Source organism: Eptesicus fuscus, chromosome 7, assembly GCF_027574615.1.
Source record: "Eptesicus fuscus isolate TK198812 chromosome 7, DD_ASM_mEF_20220401, whole genome shotgun sequence".
In the NCBI taxonomy this organism is placed as follows: Eukaryota; Metazoa; Chordata; class Mammalia; order Chiroptera; family Vespertilionidae; genus Eptesicus; species Eptesicus fuscus.
The window spans coordinates 67,881,903-67,898,214 of NC_072479.1; the positions used below are offsets into that span (position 1 = coordinate 67,881,903).

Here is a 16,312-nt window from a genome sequence, read left to right on the forward strand (position 1 = left end):
AGTGAATAGCACTGGACACAGTAATATGGAAACCGAACTCAGTTAAGCTTAACTACCACACATTTTAAAATAAAAATACTGGAATATTTAAGTAAAGAAAATGAAAAACATTTATATTAGTTTATTTTGATTTTAAATATTGTCTTTCTTTGTTTTCCATAGCTAGGCATATACAATTCTTCCCATAGTTGTAAACATAGAGGACATGCAGTTTTGTATAGTAAGTTCCCTTTTAATATTGTGGTTATATATTTGCATATAGCACACTGTCTTCAGACCTGATGAAGCTCTGTGGTGACGTGAAACCTAAAAACAAGGTACGGGGATTGAAAATGCTGGGTGACTATTCTTTTTCCCTCTGTTCTTTGTTATAACTATTAAACACATCGGAGGCCTCAGGCTTGACCCTGGGTAGGTTATCAAGTAGGCATTCTTCTACCAAAGCTTCCATGTATCAGAAAATTAGTCTTTTATCATATTCCCCTTAGACAAAAGTTCTATTGAAAATTTATCTCTTGTGAAATTTGCATTTTACTGTATTCTCACACTTTTCTCACTAGTCATGATTATGGAGACCAGTTTTTTTTTTCCATTATCCCCCCATATTTCTCCTAAAGGTTTATTACCCATTAAGGAAGTTGTGTGTTAATCTATTAAAGTTGCCTAAATTTCCTAATAATATAGGAGATAGTCACAAATTACTAGACAATAGTAATTTAAAGCAGTTGACTAAAGAAGTTGTAGACCTGTAGTTGGCATATAAAATAAATCATTTTGATTGGTGAGAGATTTTTGAAATTTTAACATTCTGGTATGTTTTTAAGTATTTCTTTCTTACTTTGTTTAACTATCTCCTGATGTGGTTTGAATAATAAGCCAACTCCTAATCATTATCTTGTATTAAAAGCAAATAGGCTACAATATATATTTGTAACGCTTTTCAAAAAATATAAATAATACATGCTGTTAAATGTGTAAGAAACACGTGGAACTTTTCAGATTGCGAGTTGGTGATATTTGATACTAGATGAATTAACTAACCATCTTAAGATGTTTGAAAACAAAGAATTCTTAGTAAATATTTGTTGAATGAATGGATAGAATCAGAACCAGAAAGAATAATGCAAATGGACAGCACAGATATAAGGCCCCAGTGGTTAGTCAGGTAAGGTCAATGAGTAATTTGGCTGGATGTAAAATCATGGGTCGGAGCCATTATGATTACCTAGAGAGGATGTGCCCAATTAAAGCAAATAGCCAGCACTCAACTCTTGCTCATTTTTGCCATGATGGAATATGGGCCTAAGGCTACCAGATCCTTCGGCTTTTTAAGAAAAGCCTTGAATATGGACTTTTTAGGTAGAATTTCCTTATCTTAAAAACATTGGGCAAACCGATCAAAAAACAACTTCAGGCTCTGGGTGTGGTCCTTGCGCCGCACGTAGTTTGTGTCTTATTGTTCTGAGTGACTAAGCAGAAGTTACCCACACTCAAAACATTCTAGTGTAGTTTGGATCCAGCCTTAACCCTTTGCACTCGCTTGCTTTTTTTCTCGATTCCTTTCTTCTACTCGGGATTTAATTTTTTTAAATACCCCCGATTTTACAAAGCGCGGCAGTAGAATAAAAAACTGGAGTTTCTTTTCATACAAACTTATTTATTTGGATTTTTTTATATTTCAAATTATTGATACATTCAAAGAGTAATTTTAATCTCGACATCCGAGTGCAAAAGGTTAAGCAGAGGAGAGAATCTCTTAAGGTAACTTTCATCTTTCAGGCCCTGTGGCAGCCTAGTTATTCCTGCTCTTAGGGTACCAGAAAAGAGCTGTAAAGTGGTGGTCTAAAGGTCCTCGCCTAGAAGAGCCACTTTTGTTAGGAATCCCCAGCAAAGTGATTTCCCTCTGCCCTGGTCCCTCGGCTGTGTGGAGAATTGACAGTGTACAAAACTGACTGCAGGACTTCCTCTTCCTAAATTCTCTGAAGTGCTATCTGCTTTTCCCTTTGAACTGCAAAAATACCTGGAGAAATCTCAAATCATTTATTTGTCCTCACTGAAAAAAATGAAGTTGACCTTATACTTTAAATCGGTATGTACCAGCACTCTGTGAAGTTGGGGATATAAAGTTGAAGAAAACAGGGTGCCTGCCCTTTAGAGTCTTACAGTCTGGTAGACACAATGATTATTTGTTAGTTCCTTAGTGATAACAGCGACTCTGAGCAACAGCAGGGTAGTCACTTGGTTTTCAAGAGTAAAGAAGGAAATGCTTATGGTGAGTTTAGGCTCTAGGGAAATAATCTTCGCCTGCCTCACCAGGCTGCCAAAATCTGGTGCAAGCTGACGCTGAATTATCCAGCAGGTAGATTAAAAGCGTCAAGGGAGCAGGTTAATACAAGTTGAGAAACATATGTAAAAACTGATATTAAATAAAGCATCTCAGCAAGAGGAATTATATTTTGGTTTAATTTCTTTATTTTTCTTCTTCTTTCAAAATTATATGCTGAGGGAGCTGGCCATGAGTGTCAGGATAGCACAGTAATATTGGAGGCAGATAGCTTCGTGTTGAACCTTGGCTTTGCCACTTCCTAGCTGTGCGACTTTGGGCAAATTGCTTAGCTTCTCTGTGCTTCATGTATGAATTAGGACAATAATAGCACATGCTAAGATAGTAGAGTGTTTAGAACAATGCCTTGTCATACAATACGTACAATACAAACGTTGGTTACTGCTTTGTCTTGTAAAGATCTTATCTGGCTATAGCTCTGGCTTGTCACTCTCTTACTGCTGCATTTGACACACTTGCGAGGAAAAGACACACTACATGTTTTTGTTTGTTTGTTTTGTTTTACCTATTTCAAACTAATATTAAATCTCTACTCTCTAGTCATCTTCTGTACAAAAGTTTGCTCCTGATTGCTTTTCCTCCCATTTTCTGACTAGGCCCGAAGGAGGACCACCACTCAGATGGAATTGCTGTATGCAGATAGCAGTGAACTAGCTTCAGACACTAGTACAGGAGATGCTTCCTTGCCTGGCCCTCTTACAGCTGTTGCGGAAGGGCAAGAGAGTGGAATGAATACAGAGACAAGTGCTACTTCTGCTAGGGAAAAAGAACTCCCTCCCCCATCTGGCTTCCCTTCTAAGATAGGCAGCATGTAAGTCTGGCCCAGCTACACTAACTTCCTTTCTTTTGGCTTTTCTTTTTTAATATGCATGTTGCTAATTTCTTATTTCTATTTTTTAAAATTTATGTGAATAAGATCTCTGGTTTTCAATGTAATTTCTGTTAGGTATTATCTCACCTAATTTTTGGGGCATTCAAAATGACTTGAGATGGGAAATGTTCTTTGTTGAATTGCATTATCTTGTTTCTCAGTTTTAGGGTCCTTCTTAGAGGATTATAATTTTTATAAAGACTGAGTTGTGAACTGCAGATAAAATTGATTCAGCAACTGCTAAATTAGGTTAATGCTATACCTATAAAGCCATTATATAAAACAACAACCTGAAAGTCTCTTAAATTAGCTCTAAATTATGTGTGTCCTAGTTCTAAGAGCCTGGTCAGATACTAAACCTTGCTGACCTTTCTAAAGAAAAGTGAAATATGACATACAAACATAAAACACTTGGGGCTTTCCTAACTTTTTGCCTTAAAGCACATTACATGTCCGACATGAGTTTGCACAAAATATTTGCATTGATATTATTACAGATTTGAAGGAAGACATATTCTCTCTCCCATCTATGTTGATCTGAACAAAAAAACATTCTACTCAAAACAAATCTTATTTAGAGATTTAAAAAATTATTTTCTGGATGAAAAAGAAAGATTTCCCTATACAGGCCCATGTGTGTGTGTGGGGGGGGGGGGGAGGGGTGTACTTTGTGTGTGTTTTGGAAGTTATATTAAAATTAGATCAATCATTCACTGGTAAAGATTTAAATGATATTTTTCAAACGAACCCTCACATGTACTCTGGCAAATGATTTATGGGATGAATACATGCCGGCATTGAGATATACTGCCCAAAAAGCAGCACGCTCCATATAACTCTGCAAATAATAAAAAATAACAAACTTCCCCCCCTTGAATATCTCTGTTTCCCATAACTTTATGCATTGTATGAAGATATTTTTGTTGTCTTACATTCAGTAAGCCCATCTTCAACCTTTAGTTCCAAAATTAATTTTAATGATGACAGAACTTCCTTGCATGTGCTTGAGGCCTATGTAATTAACTATCGGATTTGCTACTACAGATTGCTAACCAGTAGATAGCTTATGGCTTCAGTGCTTTTTAATAAGATGATAGTAGCAGAAATGCTTTGGGTGAAGGTAGTGAGATAGAAATGATAACAGATTTTAGGAACCCACATGTGTTCAGCATAGTCTGTCAGATGAGTAGAGACTTTTGGAACTTCAAGACTAAATCTATGACCTGGAATCCAGATTCAGGTAATACCTTCTTTTTGCCTTTCTTTTTAAAATTTTAAAAATGTATCCTTTGTGACAGGTGGTAGACAATACCTTTTGGAATCTCCCTTTTTGCATGATTTATTTTCACGTTTTCATGAATGCGGATGATTGTGTAATCCTGCACAAATTTAAGAGCTGGTCTTGTGCTTGGTGCAGTAACTTTTATAAACTATTACTGCATGACTTTTATTACATAAACTAGAGGCCTGGTGCATGAAATTTGTACACAGGTGGGGTCCCTAGGCCTGGCCAGAGATCAGAGCCTATCAGGGCTGTCTTGCCCAGTCCCAATAGGAGCTGGGCCGGCCGGGGCCTGTACCGGGGATAGTTGGTTGGCCATGGGAGGTTAGCTATGGGAGCGCACTGAACACCAGAGGGCAGCTCCTGCATTAAGTGTCTGCCCCTTGGTGGTCAGTGTGCGCCATAGTGACTGGTTGACCGGTTGTTCCGGTCATTTGGTTGTAATGGTCGCTTAGGCTTTTATATATATAGATGAAATAATTTACTCAAGTGGCCCTTATGATTTAAAGAATGCAGAAGTTCTAAAAATTGATTTTCTCCAATTAGATAAACGTTTGATTATACTTAATTTTTGCTTTCAAATAGGAATCATGTAACCCTTTCTGGGGATATTGCTTTCTAATTCTTTAGTGAATTTGTATTTTTTAAATTAATGTAACTAGCAAAGAATAGCAGAAATTCCTTTTTTCAATTAAAATGTATTACATCAAAAAAAACAACATAGTCTTACATAACTACTATTCAACATTTAAAATTTATAAGGCAAGAATATGTTAATTACAAACATTTCTGAGTTACAAATTAAGCACTATAGTTAATTTAAATAGTTGTGCATTTTTTGTGTGACTATGTCTAAATGTAATTCACTAAATCTCATTGTTTCTCATATTCTGATAGTCTAATATTTTTGTTCTTACAAAACTGTAATGACAATTTTTCTTCAACTGAAGCAATTCTGATCAAACTTAAACACTTATGTTTAAAATAAAATATTTTATTTGGCAATATAATATTGATTTTTTATATTAAAAGATAATGGGTTTGCACATATTTGAAATGGTTGCTAATTTAAAAATTAAATATATGCTTGTTAAGCTTCCATTAACTAAAAATAACTCATAATATTTTCCTAGTTTTAGTTTTTATCTTTTGTTTCCAAGTAATCTTTCTCGAGTTCTAGTTATTAATGTATTTTAAAAATTTAGGTTAAATGTCTACCAAATAAAGTTATATGTACATACTTAAAATTAGATGACTACGGAATCTTTTTCTATTTTTAGTACCAGATCGTCATCTCTATCAGAGAAAAAACTACCAGAGCCTTCTCCTGTAACCAGGAGAAAGGCATATGAGAAAGCAGAAAAATCAAAGGCCAAGGAACAAAAACAGTAAGTTACTCATGCTTTGTATCTATTAGATTGTATAAAATGTCTGCTACACTTAGATGCTAAAGGACAATAGTGAAATTATTTTCCAGATTTTAGGCTGGTTCTGTGCTTATGACAGATTTGAGTAATCATGACAATCAAGTCAGCTATTGGCTTGGCTAAATGGTCTTTAAATTCCTTGTTCACACACATCTGTAAAAATATTGAGCACTTGTGCCTGATCATGTGTATGCATATATTTTCCAATTATTCGCACATATTATTGTAAGAGTTAATATACACTTGAGGTGAGACTTATTAAATATGAGTCCTCTAGAAAAAATTTGAAATTAATCTTGGTTGTCATCTGACAAAACTACATTGACTTCACCTCTTTAACAGGGTTGACAAAAAACTAGTGTTGGAGGGTGTGTGAGTTGTGCCATTTTCTTGCTGTTCTTTTATGTTTAAATCGGTATTATCCCCAATTTATTTTGTGTTTTTTTTTTTCTAAAATCATTTTGTTTGTTTGTTTGTGGAAAAGCAAGCAAGAATTTATTGACCACAGCCAAAATATACACAGGAGAGTGAGACAAGGAAGGGCGTATTTGAAGAAGCAATAGGAGAGCCTAGACTGGGCTGCTTGGCTCACTGGCCAGTCAGAGAAAAGAGGGCCTTGGAGACAGGTCCTGGGTTAGCCCAGGATGAGCTGCCACTGCCCATTGCTCCTCTGGTTGCAAGTCTCATGGGGTCCCTTAGAGGTGAGAGGATAAGAGGTGGGGGAAGGAGGAGGGGAAGGGAACAGCAGGCATGTGCTCCCTGGAGAGAGAGTGCCTGCTAACCTAACGTCTTTTAAAAGCTGTTTGTGTGTTTTGTGAAGTTTAACTTACTGAACAACACATCACATAATCTGATGACCCACTGGGTAATTGCAATACCTCAACATGCAGAAAGGTGAATGAAGGGGTGAGGGCCACTGTCACCCTTCTACCTTGTGTGTGGCCTCATGCGCTGCATGTGGCAGGTGGATCTTTGACTCAGCCTTGAGTGAGAATATCAATGCCAATCTACACTTAAATATTTATTGGTAAAGCTAATTTCTTTACCATAAAAATAAATATTAAAGTAAGTTTTTATACATTTTCTGTACCTGAGTGGACAGTGTTGTACCACCCCCTTCCCTGTGCCAGCATGCACACGCTCTGCCTTGACCACTGGCTTAGCTGACGTGAACGTCATGGAAATTATCCTTCTAATCACCCTTGCTTCCTGTGTTTAAAGATGTCATTTGTTGCTGCTGAATCAGACCTCTCAAGAATGATTGGGAGATGGGGTATTGGAGCAAATAAGTAATTTAGATCTAAATGAATGACTCAGTTGAGTAGGCAAATCACTCTTAAACTTTCTGGGTCTGTTTCCTGGTCTGTAAAATGAACATCTTGGTCTCAGTTCTAAAACTGTATAGTTTTAAATTTGGCTTGCTTTATTTGTGCGGACTTTAGAGTTCAGCAGCAGATAGAACTCTTTCTTTAGTGCCACCTTGTGGCCAATGTAACAAAATTCAATGGGAAAAAAATTAAATTGTTCGGAGTGCATTTTATCTTACAATAAAGGAAAAGAGGAAGGAAGGGAGGGAAGAAGGAAGGATTTCTCTAATGAAAGGCTTTTTTTAGAAAAGCATGTTTCATATAACATTCCTAACAAAGCATAACCAATTAAAGCCACCTATTTAATGTTCTTTTTTCTTGTAGCTCAGATTCTGGAACCTCAGAGGCTAGTCTTTCACCTCCTTCTTCCCCACCAAGCCGGCCCCGTAATGAACTGAATGTGTTTAATCGTCTTACTGTTTCTCAGGGAAACACATCAGTTCAGCAGGATAAGTAAGTCATTATGGAAAAGAGCCCCAGCGATTTATTACAATATTCTGAACCTGTCAATACAGTCTGTAGAAAACACGTAGCCATCTCTTTGTGTGGGAGATGGAGTCTGACTTGTGAACTCTTGCCATATTTTGTGTGTTGTTCCAACAGGAAATGAACCGTAGAGACAATATTACAGAAAAATATTTTCCTGCTGAACATTATTCCCTGCTGTAGATTTGCATCGCTATACTTTCAGCACTTGTCTTGCTCTTTCTTTTACAAGTACATTCGCTTTGAAATATCTTTGAGACCACCTGAAGTTTAAATTTCATGGGATTCTTCAGCTTCTGTGAGCATACAAAAGTCTCTAATCCAGACTGCCTGGGTTGAAAAGATGCAAATTATTTTACCTTTGGTGGATAGAACAGATTACAAAGATCACTGTTATATGTGGAATATGTTATTTATTACTTGGCTGTTCTATAGAAATCCACTAGTAAACTTCAATAATAGTTTTTGGAATAAAAAAGTACCCTTACGGGTGAAGGGTGTAGGTTTGAGGGTGTGTTCTGGGGAAAGGGTAGTTGGAGGAATGTGGAAAATATTATTTTCATTAAATATTCATTGAAAAAGTATTCTCACATTGAGCCAGAATCTCTCTTGCAAGAATTCAATACTAACAGTGCTGCCATAAAGTGTTTGTTAACTCTGACTTATCTGCTTTGATTTTGAATGATAGCATTGTATGTGGATGTACTTGATATCCAGTCTCCCAGCCCAATTATTTGTTTTTTATGCTATAATTTCTCTGTATAATTCAATAATTTCTGAAATTTATAGGATTTTGTTTAAGATGTCTGGCATGTTTCGATGATGCTGAATGGCTCTTTAGACATAGAGAAACACAATAACATGTTGAAAAAACTTTAATCTACCTAATTTATGGATACAATTCTTGATCACATTTTAATATGGTTTATCAGCTGATGACATGTCTTTTAAATTGATCTAGATAGGCAACTGTTATCTGTTACTGAAAAAATCTCTAATATTGTTATATCATATCTTATTTAACTGAGAAAAGAATAGAAGAACATTAGAAATGCTTTTGGGAAGTCCATTTTCACTAGTGATATGAAAAATTACTAAATTTTCTTTACCATGCATTCACAGTCATAAAATTTTCTGCCAGTCTTTTGATGATCTTGACAATCTCATCATAGTTACACATTTTGTACTGAAATGTCTTATCAGCTACCAACAATTTGACTGTGTTGTCATCTCTGAAAGTTGTCACTTAGAATAATTGAACTCTACACTTTCAAAAGCTCAGCCACCTTCTGGATCACTTTTGGGGGGGGGCTCCTTTTTGAGACCAGAGTGTTTCACCAGCTACACATTGTTTCTGGTTACATTCCATGCCAGCAGCACTCACCCTCCCCTCATTCTCCACAAACTTATTTACAGGTAAATAGATTTTCATAATAGCCAGACTCACTGCCAGACTTGGAGGTTTTGGGATAGGACCCACTGCTGACAGGAGTGGGTCATCTATTATAAAAATCCTACTAAAGTTCCCCAGTTATTAGGGAGGAACTCCCTGGTCAGAATTCCATATTGTTAAGATAAGTTAAAACAAAAAATTATTAAATTGAGTGATTTGCTTTCCTTTCAAACATGTAATGTATTTGTGCAACAGCCATAGTAAAGAGTTCAAATCTAAAGTAATTATCAAGATGAATAAAATTCATGAATAGTTATTAAAATGGAAAACATTTTCTGGTACTAGTCTATTAAATAGAAAGAATCTTGAAGTGATGTATTTTACTTACTTGATACTGTCCCTCTTCAGGTCCTAAATTTTAGAAATAAGGATAGATAGGCTCTGTAGACCAGTAATAGAAATATTTCCCCCCAAAGTCTTGGTAGAAAACATAAGAATCGTATAGCTTGTCTGACTTAGCTAGACATTGAATTTGCTGTTATTCAGTACAAATAGAGAAGCCGGGCATGATAAAGGAAGTGTTTACCATATTTCAATAATACTGTTGATTTTCATTTCAACCTCAGTGTCTTTATCTGTTGACATCTGTATTCTTTCTCCTCATAATTCTAACTCTTTCGCTGTAGGTCTGATGAAAGTGATTCCTCTCTGTCGGAGGTACACAGGTACTTTCTTTCTATCTTTTCTATATTCTGGCATTTCATGGTGTTCTAAAATGCCTTCCTAGTAACTAAGCAAATCTCATTTTTGTTGCATGCATAACTTGTTGTAAACCAGCTAGATGCACTAACATTTTTTAACATATTCATTTTAATGATGCACCTTTTAGACAAAAGTAGTGGCAAAGTTTTTTGTATAATAACATAAAAACTTGTGATATTTGTTTTCTATTTCTAACCTAGATTTTTTTTTAAGTAATTAAGTTCTACGAATACTGATTTCAAGAAATTTTGCTCCTCAGTGATTTTTTTATTTCCAATAAAAAAATGTGGTAGGTCAGTACGGTTATCTTTTCTTGTTTGTTTAGCATTTTAAATAAAGAGTTTATGGGAGGTTTTGTGATTTAAAAAAAAAAAAAAAGCATGTTAGAAAAAGAAGGATACTATGGTACCAAAAAAGAGAGGAAGAAATAGAATGTAGAAGAGCTTTTTAAAAATTTTTTTCTATTGATTGATGGTATTTTAAAAATAACAATGTTATATTTTTTCATGTTAAGGATTTCTTTTTTTTTTGGACCCTTAATTTCTCTTTCATCTTTGCTATCATTTCTTCTTCCCACTTATCATTTGTCTTCTCTCTTTTTGCACTCGTTTCCCCTGTTTATGGCCATTTTGCTGATCAGCAGTAGATCCTCCAAAAGGTAGGCAGAGGGAGGGAGATGAAATTAATCTCATTCACGGTATTACAAACTTTACTGGTTTGCATGGAACAACAATAAGCTTTTTTTCTCTCCTTCAAATCAGGTTTGTTTTACAAGTTTGCAATATCTAACCTTAACTTAAAGAAATTATTTTAAAGTTGATTTCTATATTTCAGAATGTGAATGGATTAATTCTAATAGAAAAAAAATACCATGATTGTATGTTTCCAATTTCTATATTTTTTTCTATTATCTTTGGTGTTAAGGTAATATATATAAAGGTATATATGTATATTATATATAATATATTAACCCTAATACTATGAATATCTGAGAGCATTTTTCAGTGTCTAATTAATAAAATGCTATATTTAACATTGAGATTATTTTTCTTCAGAAGTGTGACTAATCAATGATATGAACACACATAACAATGAAAGAGGCTCGAGGAACTGTGCCACACAGAATTCACTGTATATTTGGTGGCAAATATTTACTACAACCTTTGACATGACAGAGTTGTGTTGTGTGTTATATCATTGGGGAAGCTTTAGTAGATTCTTAGGATAAAGCTGATAATTTGAAGGAAGGAAATCTTTTGGAGACATCGTGTCACATAATTGAGGTTACTGATTTTTTTCCTTAGGATGGTTTGTGTCATTAGATGCAAATCAGAAACAGCTCTTAGACTGTTCCCATGATTTTTTTTCTCTTTATAGTCAGCTTGTTGTAATATGCACACATATATTTTTTCTATTTAAGATGGAACAGTAGCAGTTGACTGTGCATTAGATCACATTTGTGAACGTGGGAAGCAATACTTTGATGGCTTCAGTTCATAGCTAACAACCTAACAGCAACAGGAAGATTCAAATGCCAGAGTCAGACCTTTGAGGAGGTTTTGCTCCCATTTCAGTTTTAATCTGCATAAATTCTTACGTTACAAACAAGTTACTGAGCATTAATTTAAAGAATCTCAGATTGACACATGTGTGCAATTAATAGCATTAGACCGTGTACTTATATATCTAGCAATAGCAATCCCTGGTATCATTCCAGTGATGAGGTGCTTCTTTTATTTTTTGAAATCATTTTAGCTAGATCCTAAAAATAAAGTTTTTAAAAAATTCTGAGCCTAAATTTACCTCCTTTAAATTTCTATTCATTGGTTTTTCATCAGCCCGCCTGAGTTATACCAGAATTAGCCCAATAGCTCTTCTTCTGTGTACGTGACAGTTCTTTAAATATCCAGCCCTTTCACTGTGCTACTGTGTCCTCTCCAGTGAATGTTCTTTTATCATCTGAATAGGCCTAGTTTCATCATCTGTTCCTTATGTGATAGAGTCTATAGACCCTTCATTCTGCTTCCACTGTTTTGGAAAGTGCCCAGTTTTTCAATGTGCTGAAAATGTGGCAACTAGAACTCAACTCCATTCCAGATGTGGCCTTGGTAGACTATAGCAGTTATATTACTTTCTCCTGAAAATGTTGGGAGAGGAACCATTAATTGTCAACCCGTTAATCATGTATTCAATAACTAAATCACTTACACCACTTTCCTACTTTGAACATTCTATTATATACCGTATTTTCCCGCATATAAGACAACTGGGCGTATAGAAGATTTTCCTGGGTTAAAAAAGTTGTCTTATACACCGGAAAATACGGTATTTGAGTTAAGTTTTATGTTTAAACTAGAGGCCTGGTGCATGAAATTTGTGCACTCAGGGGGGGGGGTCCCTCAGCCTGGCCTGAGCCCTCTTGTAGTCTGGGAGCCCTCAGGGGATGTTAGACTAAGGGCTTAGGCCTGTTCCCCATGGGGAGAGGGCCTAAGCCTGCAGTAGGACATCCTTAGCACTGCCACGTAGGTGAGAGAGGCTCCCACCACTGCCTCTGCACTCCCCAGCCGTGAGCCCGGCTTCTGGCTGAGCTGCACTCCCCCAGTGGGATGGCACTGACCACCAGGAGGCAGCTCCTGGGTTGAGCATCTTCCCCCTGGTGGTCAGTGCGTGTCATAGCAACCGATCATTTCACAGTTTGGTCGATTTGCATATTAGCCTTTTATTATATAGGATATCATTCAGTGATTATTTTCATGCTAAATACATACTTAACAATAAGTGAATTTTGTTTCAGTCATTTTTTTCTAGGCAATACAACACAGTAGCCAACTTTTTAATATTTCAGTGCAGTAAACATACCATTTCTGTCTTTAGGGCTAGAAAAAACATGACTAGATTTTGAAGACCTCCATTTAGACTGACAGGATCATTGACTCATTCGGTGTGACTCCAAGCATCGCTGAAACTACCTTACTATAACAGTTTTGTTCTAACCCATTTCCACAAGGATTTCCTTTGAAAGGCTTATTGTACGAGCCTTATTGGAGTCAACATATCTTGTGAATATGACTTGTCCCTATGTTGCTGCCTAGTAACCCTATAAATAACTTCCTTCATGAGATCGATGAGCTTGTTTATCTATTATTGATGAGCCTTTATTTTTAAGTGTTTATAATAATTTTATTAATCTCTAATTTCTGAAATCCACTTTTCCCCGCCTTTCTGGAATTGGGTCTGCATGATTTCCCCTTTATTGATCTTCTTAGAGTACCAATGGAGGTACTCCATTGATTTTTGTTCCCACAGGCGTATACGTTGAAAAACCTATGCTAAAGTGATTTAAAAACCGAATTCGTCAGATGTCTCCATTTGTTAGTTCTACTTAGTCTGGGCTTGTATTTCTTCTTGGTAATTTCTGCCACTTGTATCTCTTGAAGATTTTTTTTTTTCATCAAGAAGTAGAAACAGTATTGTTTTACACCTGTATTTGTCCTAATATTATGCCATCTGTCTTATATACTGGACATACTTCAATATAATTTTTCTTCCTGCTCTAAACAAAGAAACTTCTGACTGATATATTTATCATGTCTTAATTAATTCTCTCTTTAGTCTTCCTGACACGATTATTTCAATTCAGATCCTGCATTAAACTCCTTTAGGATAGGAATGATGTTTTGATAATCTGTGCATTTCCGTAGTGCATAGACTAGTAGCATAAAGCAGAATTTCCAGAAACATTAAAACTCATGGGATAGATACCTAAAGAATCTCACTGTATTTTTTTTTTTTTTTTAATTCTCAGTCTTTTTATCTTGTTTGATATTGTTAGTGTTTTAAGTTTTGGGTATTTTTAAACCATTCACCCTTTAGAATTTCTGTCCATGCAATCTTGTCTTTTTTCAAATTTGTTTGAAATTTGCTTTCTCAGTATTTTAGGTGGTATGTGTTATACTTTCTCAAGAATGTCCTTTTTGATACAGAGTCACATCTTCCAAGTGCTACCCTATATACTTTCTTATTTGTCAGAATTCACAACACTCAAACAGCTCCCAATATTGCTGCATTAAATTCTGAAGAGATGAAATTGTTAATAAGAAAATCCAAATAGGCTTTGCTCTTTATAGAGCGCAGCTGTTAGCTGGTGCCTAATGAGCTGATGTAGTCCATTGCTACTATTGCTACTTCACACGTTGTCTCTGTCCTTTGGCTTAAAAAAGAGATGAGGGAGCAGCCTGAATTTTGTTACTAATTATTTAGAAAGACTTCTTAAAGTCAGGGAAAAACTAAAATTAGTCTCATGGTATAGCTACTGAAGTCAGTTTTATTTCTTTGTTTTTGTCCCCCTCCCCCAACCCCCCAACTCAGAGGCATAATCAACCCATTTCCTGCTGCAAAAGGAATCAGAGCTTCTGCCCTTCAGTGCGTTCACATAGCTGAGGGGCACACGAAAGCCGTGCTCTGTGTGGATTCCACCGATGACCTCCTCTTCACCGGATCAAAAGGTGCTAGGAGTGGTTTCATGGGGGTTTTTAAGATTTTTTGAAATGACTGCATTTTTAACAAGCTTTGACCAAAAATAAGTGAAACTGCTTAAGACCCCTAAGGATATGAAAGATCATCTAATTTAGCCACTGAATTGTATAAACTATAAAATCATCTCATTTTGGGGAAGAAAGTAAAATCTCTGTTGATGTTATGTAAATAGAATATTGAGAGACTACATCTCTGTTTGGTAATTGAGTACCTAATGCATGCAGGGCCCCGAGCTTAGTAGTGCAGTTTATATAACGATGTACCAGAGGCCATTACAGTGCAAAGTGTGGTAAAGAAAATAAGATGGGGGGCAACCACCATTTCTTGAACACTTACTATATTTCAGAGACTATGCTAGACACTACAAAATTTTTATCTCATTTAATTCTCACTACAACCCCAGTGAGATACATGTTACATCCTAATTTTACAAATGAAGAAACTGAGGATTCAAGATATTAAATAATTTTCCCAGAAAAACTTAGCTAGGAAGTGGAAGAGCCAGGATTGGAAATCTAGGTCTACTCCTCTCCAGTCCTGCAATCTTAACCCCTTTGGTACAATTGCAGGTAGCTAGAACTCAACTGTATACACTTTGAAGAGTTATACACCAAGAGTTTTGGGGTTTCAGAAAAGGGAGAGATTTGGCAATCTGTGAGAAGCAGGAAGGCTTTGACAAGGGGGCATTTAAAATGAACCTTATAGGATGGTTTGCATATTGACAGATGAGGATTGGCAACCAAGATTAGAGAACAACATGAGCAGAGACATGGAGGTAAAAGTGGGGTATGTTTGGAAATGAAATAGTAGAATATATGTAAGAGAAGTAGTAGGCAATGAGGCTAGGAAGGTAAGAAGGAAGCCTGTTCAGGAATTTGGGGATCTAGTAAAAGTTATTTAGTACTTAGGGATATTATAAGATTCAGTTTAATCAGCAAACATTTATTGCTCATTATCTATGACTGACATATAAGAATCTTGCTAGAACTTATGAACTGTAAATAATGGCAAACAGTTCCCATTTTAGAAATAATCTGCTCTGTGAAAATATACTTTCCTAATGATTCCAATTAAATTGATCTCGCCAGGATAATTAGATTGTCGTCATACCAAAAAAATACAAAAACAACATAGAATAGTTTTAGGCTTATGTTTGTGCGTCAGAAATAAAATTCACCACACAGTGACCCCTGGAAAAGAAAGGTGCCTGTGCTTATGCATGTAGTGTGTTGTGAGGAGGTAGGGACATGATCAAAGCAGAATGTTTTGAAGAGGCTGATTTATTTGACATGACTTTCAAAATTTTATGTAATTACTAGAGGCCTGGTGCACGAAATTCGTGCATGGGGGTGTGTGTCCCTCAGCCCAGCCTGCACCCTCTCCAATCTGGGACCTCTCGAGGGATGTCCAACTGCCCATTTAGACCCGATCCCGGTAGGCAGTTGAACATCCCTCTCACAATCCAGGACTGCTGGCTCCCAACTGCTCTCCTGCCTGCCTGCCTGATTACCCCTAACCGCTTCTGCCTGCCAGCCTGATCACCCCCTTACCACTCCCCTGCCAGCCTGATTGATGCCTAACTGCTCCCCTGCCAGCCTGATTGCCCCTAACTGCCCTCCCCTGCAGGCCTGGTCCTCCTCAACTGCTATCCCCTGCAGACCTGGGTCCCCCCCAACTGCCCTTCCCTGCAGGCCCAGTTGCCCCCAACTTCCCTCTTCTGCTGGCCTGGTCAACCCTAACTGCCCTCCCCTGCATGCTTGATCACCCCCAACTGCCCTCCCTTGCAGGCCTGGTCCCTTCCAAGTGCCCTCCCCTGCTGGCCTGATCGCCCACAACTGCCCTCC

General features: G+C 36.7%; 1 protein-coding gene across 9 annotated transcripts in view; it reads left to right on the forward strand.

Annotated features, from left to right (window-relative positions):
• KIF21A (kinesin family member 21A) overlaps window positions 1–16,312 on the forward strand; it is a 139,223-nt gene that overhangs the window by 112,950 nt on the left and 9,961 nt on the right. For 5 of the 9 annotated variants that reach the window (XM_054719159.1, XM_054719160.1, XM_054719161.1 and 2 more), the window contains 6 exons: window positions 263–317; window positions 2,941–3,155; window positions 5,778–5,885; window positions 7,616–7,744; window positions 9,857–9,895; window positions 14,301–14,437. In XM_054719159.1, the coding sequence (XP_054575134.1) occupies window positions 263–317; window positions 2,941–3,155; window positions 5,778–5,885; window positions 7,616–7,744; window positions 9,857–9,895; window positions 14,301–14,437 (683 nt within the window). Of the gene's footprint in view, window positions 1–262; window positions 318–2,940; window positions 3,156–5,777; window positions 5,886–7,615; window positions 7,745–9,856; window positions 9,896–10,575; window positions 10,797–14,300; window positions 14,438–16,312 lie in introns of those variants that run through there. The other 4 variants (XM_054719162.1, XM_054719168.1, XM_054719165.1 and 1 more) reach the window with 2 other exon arrangements.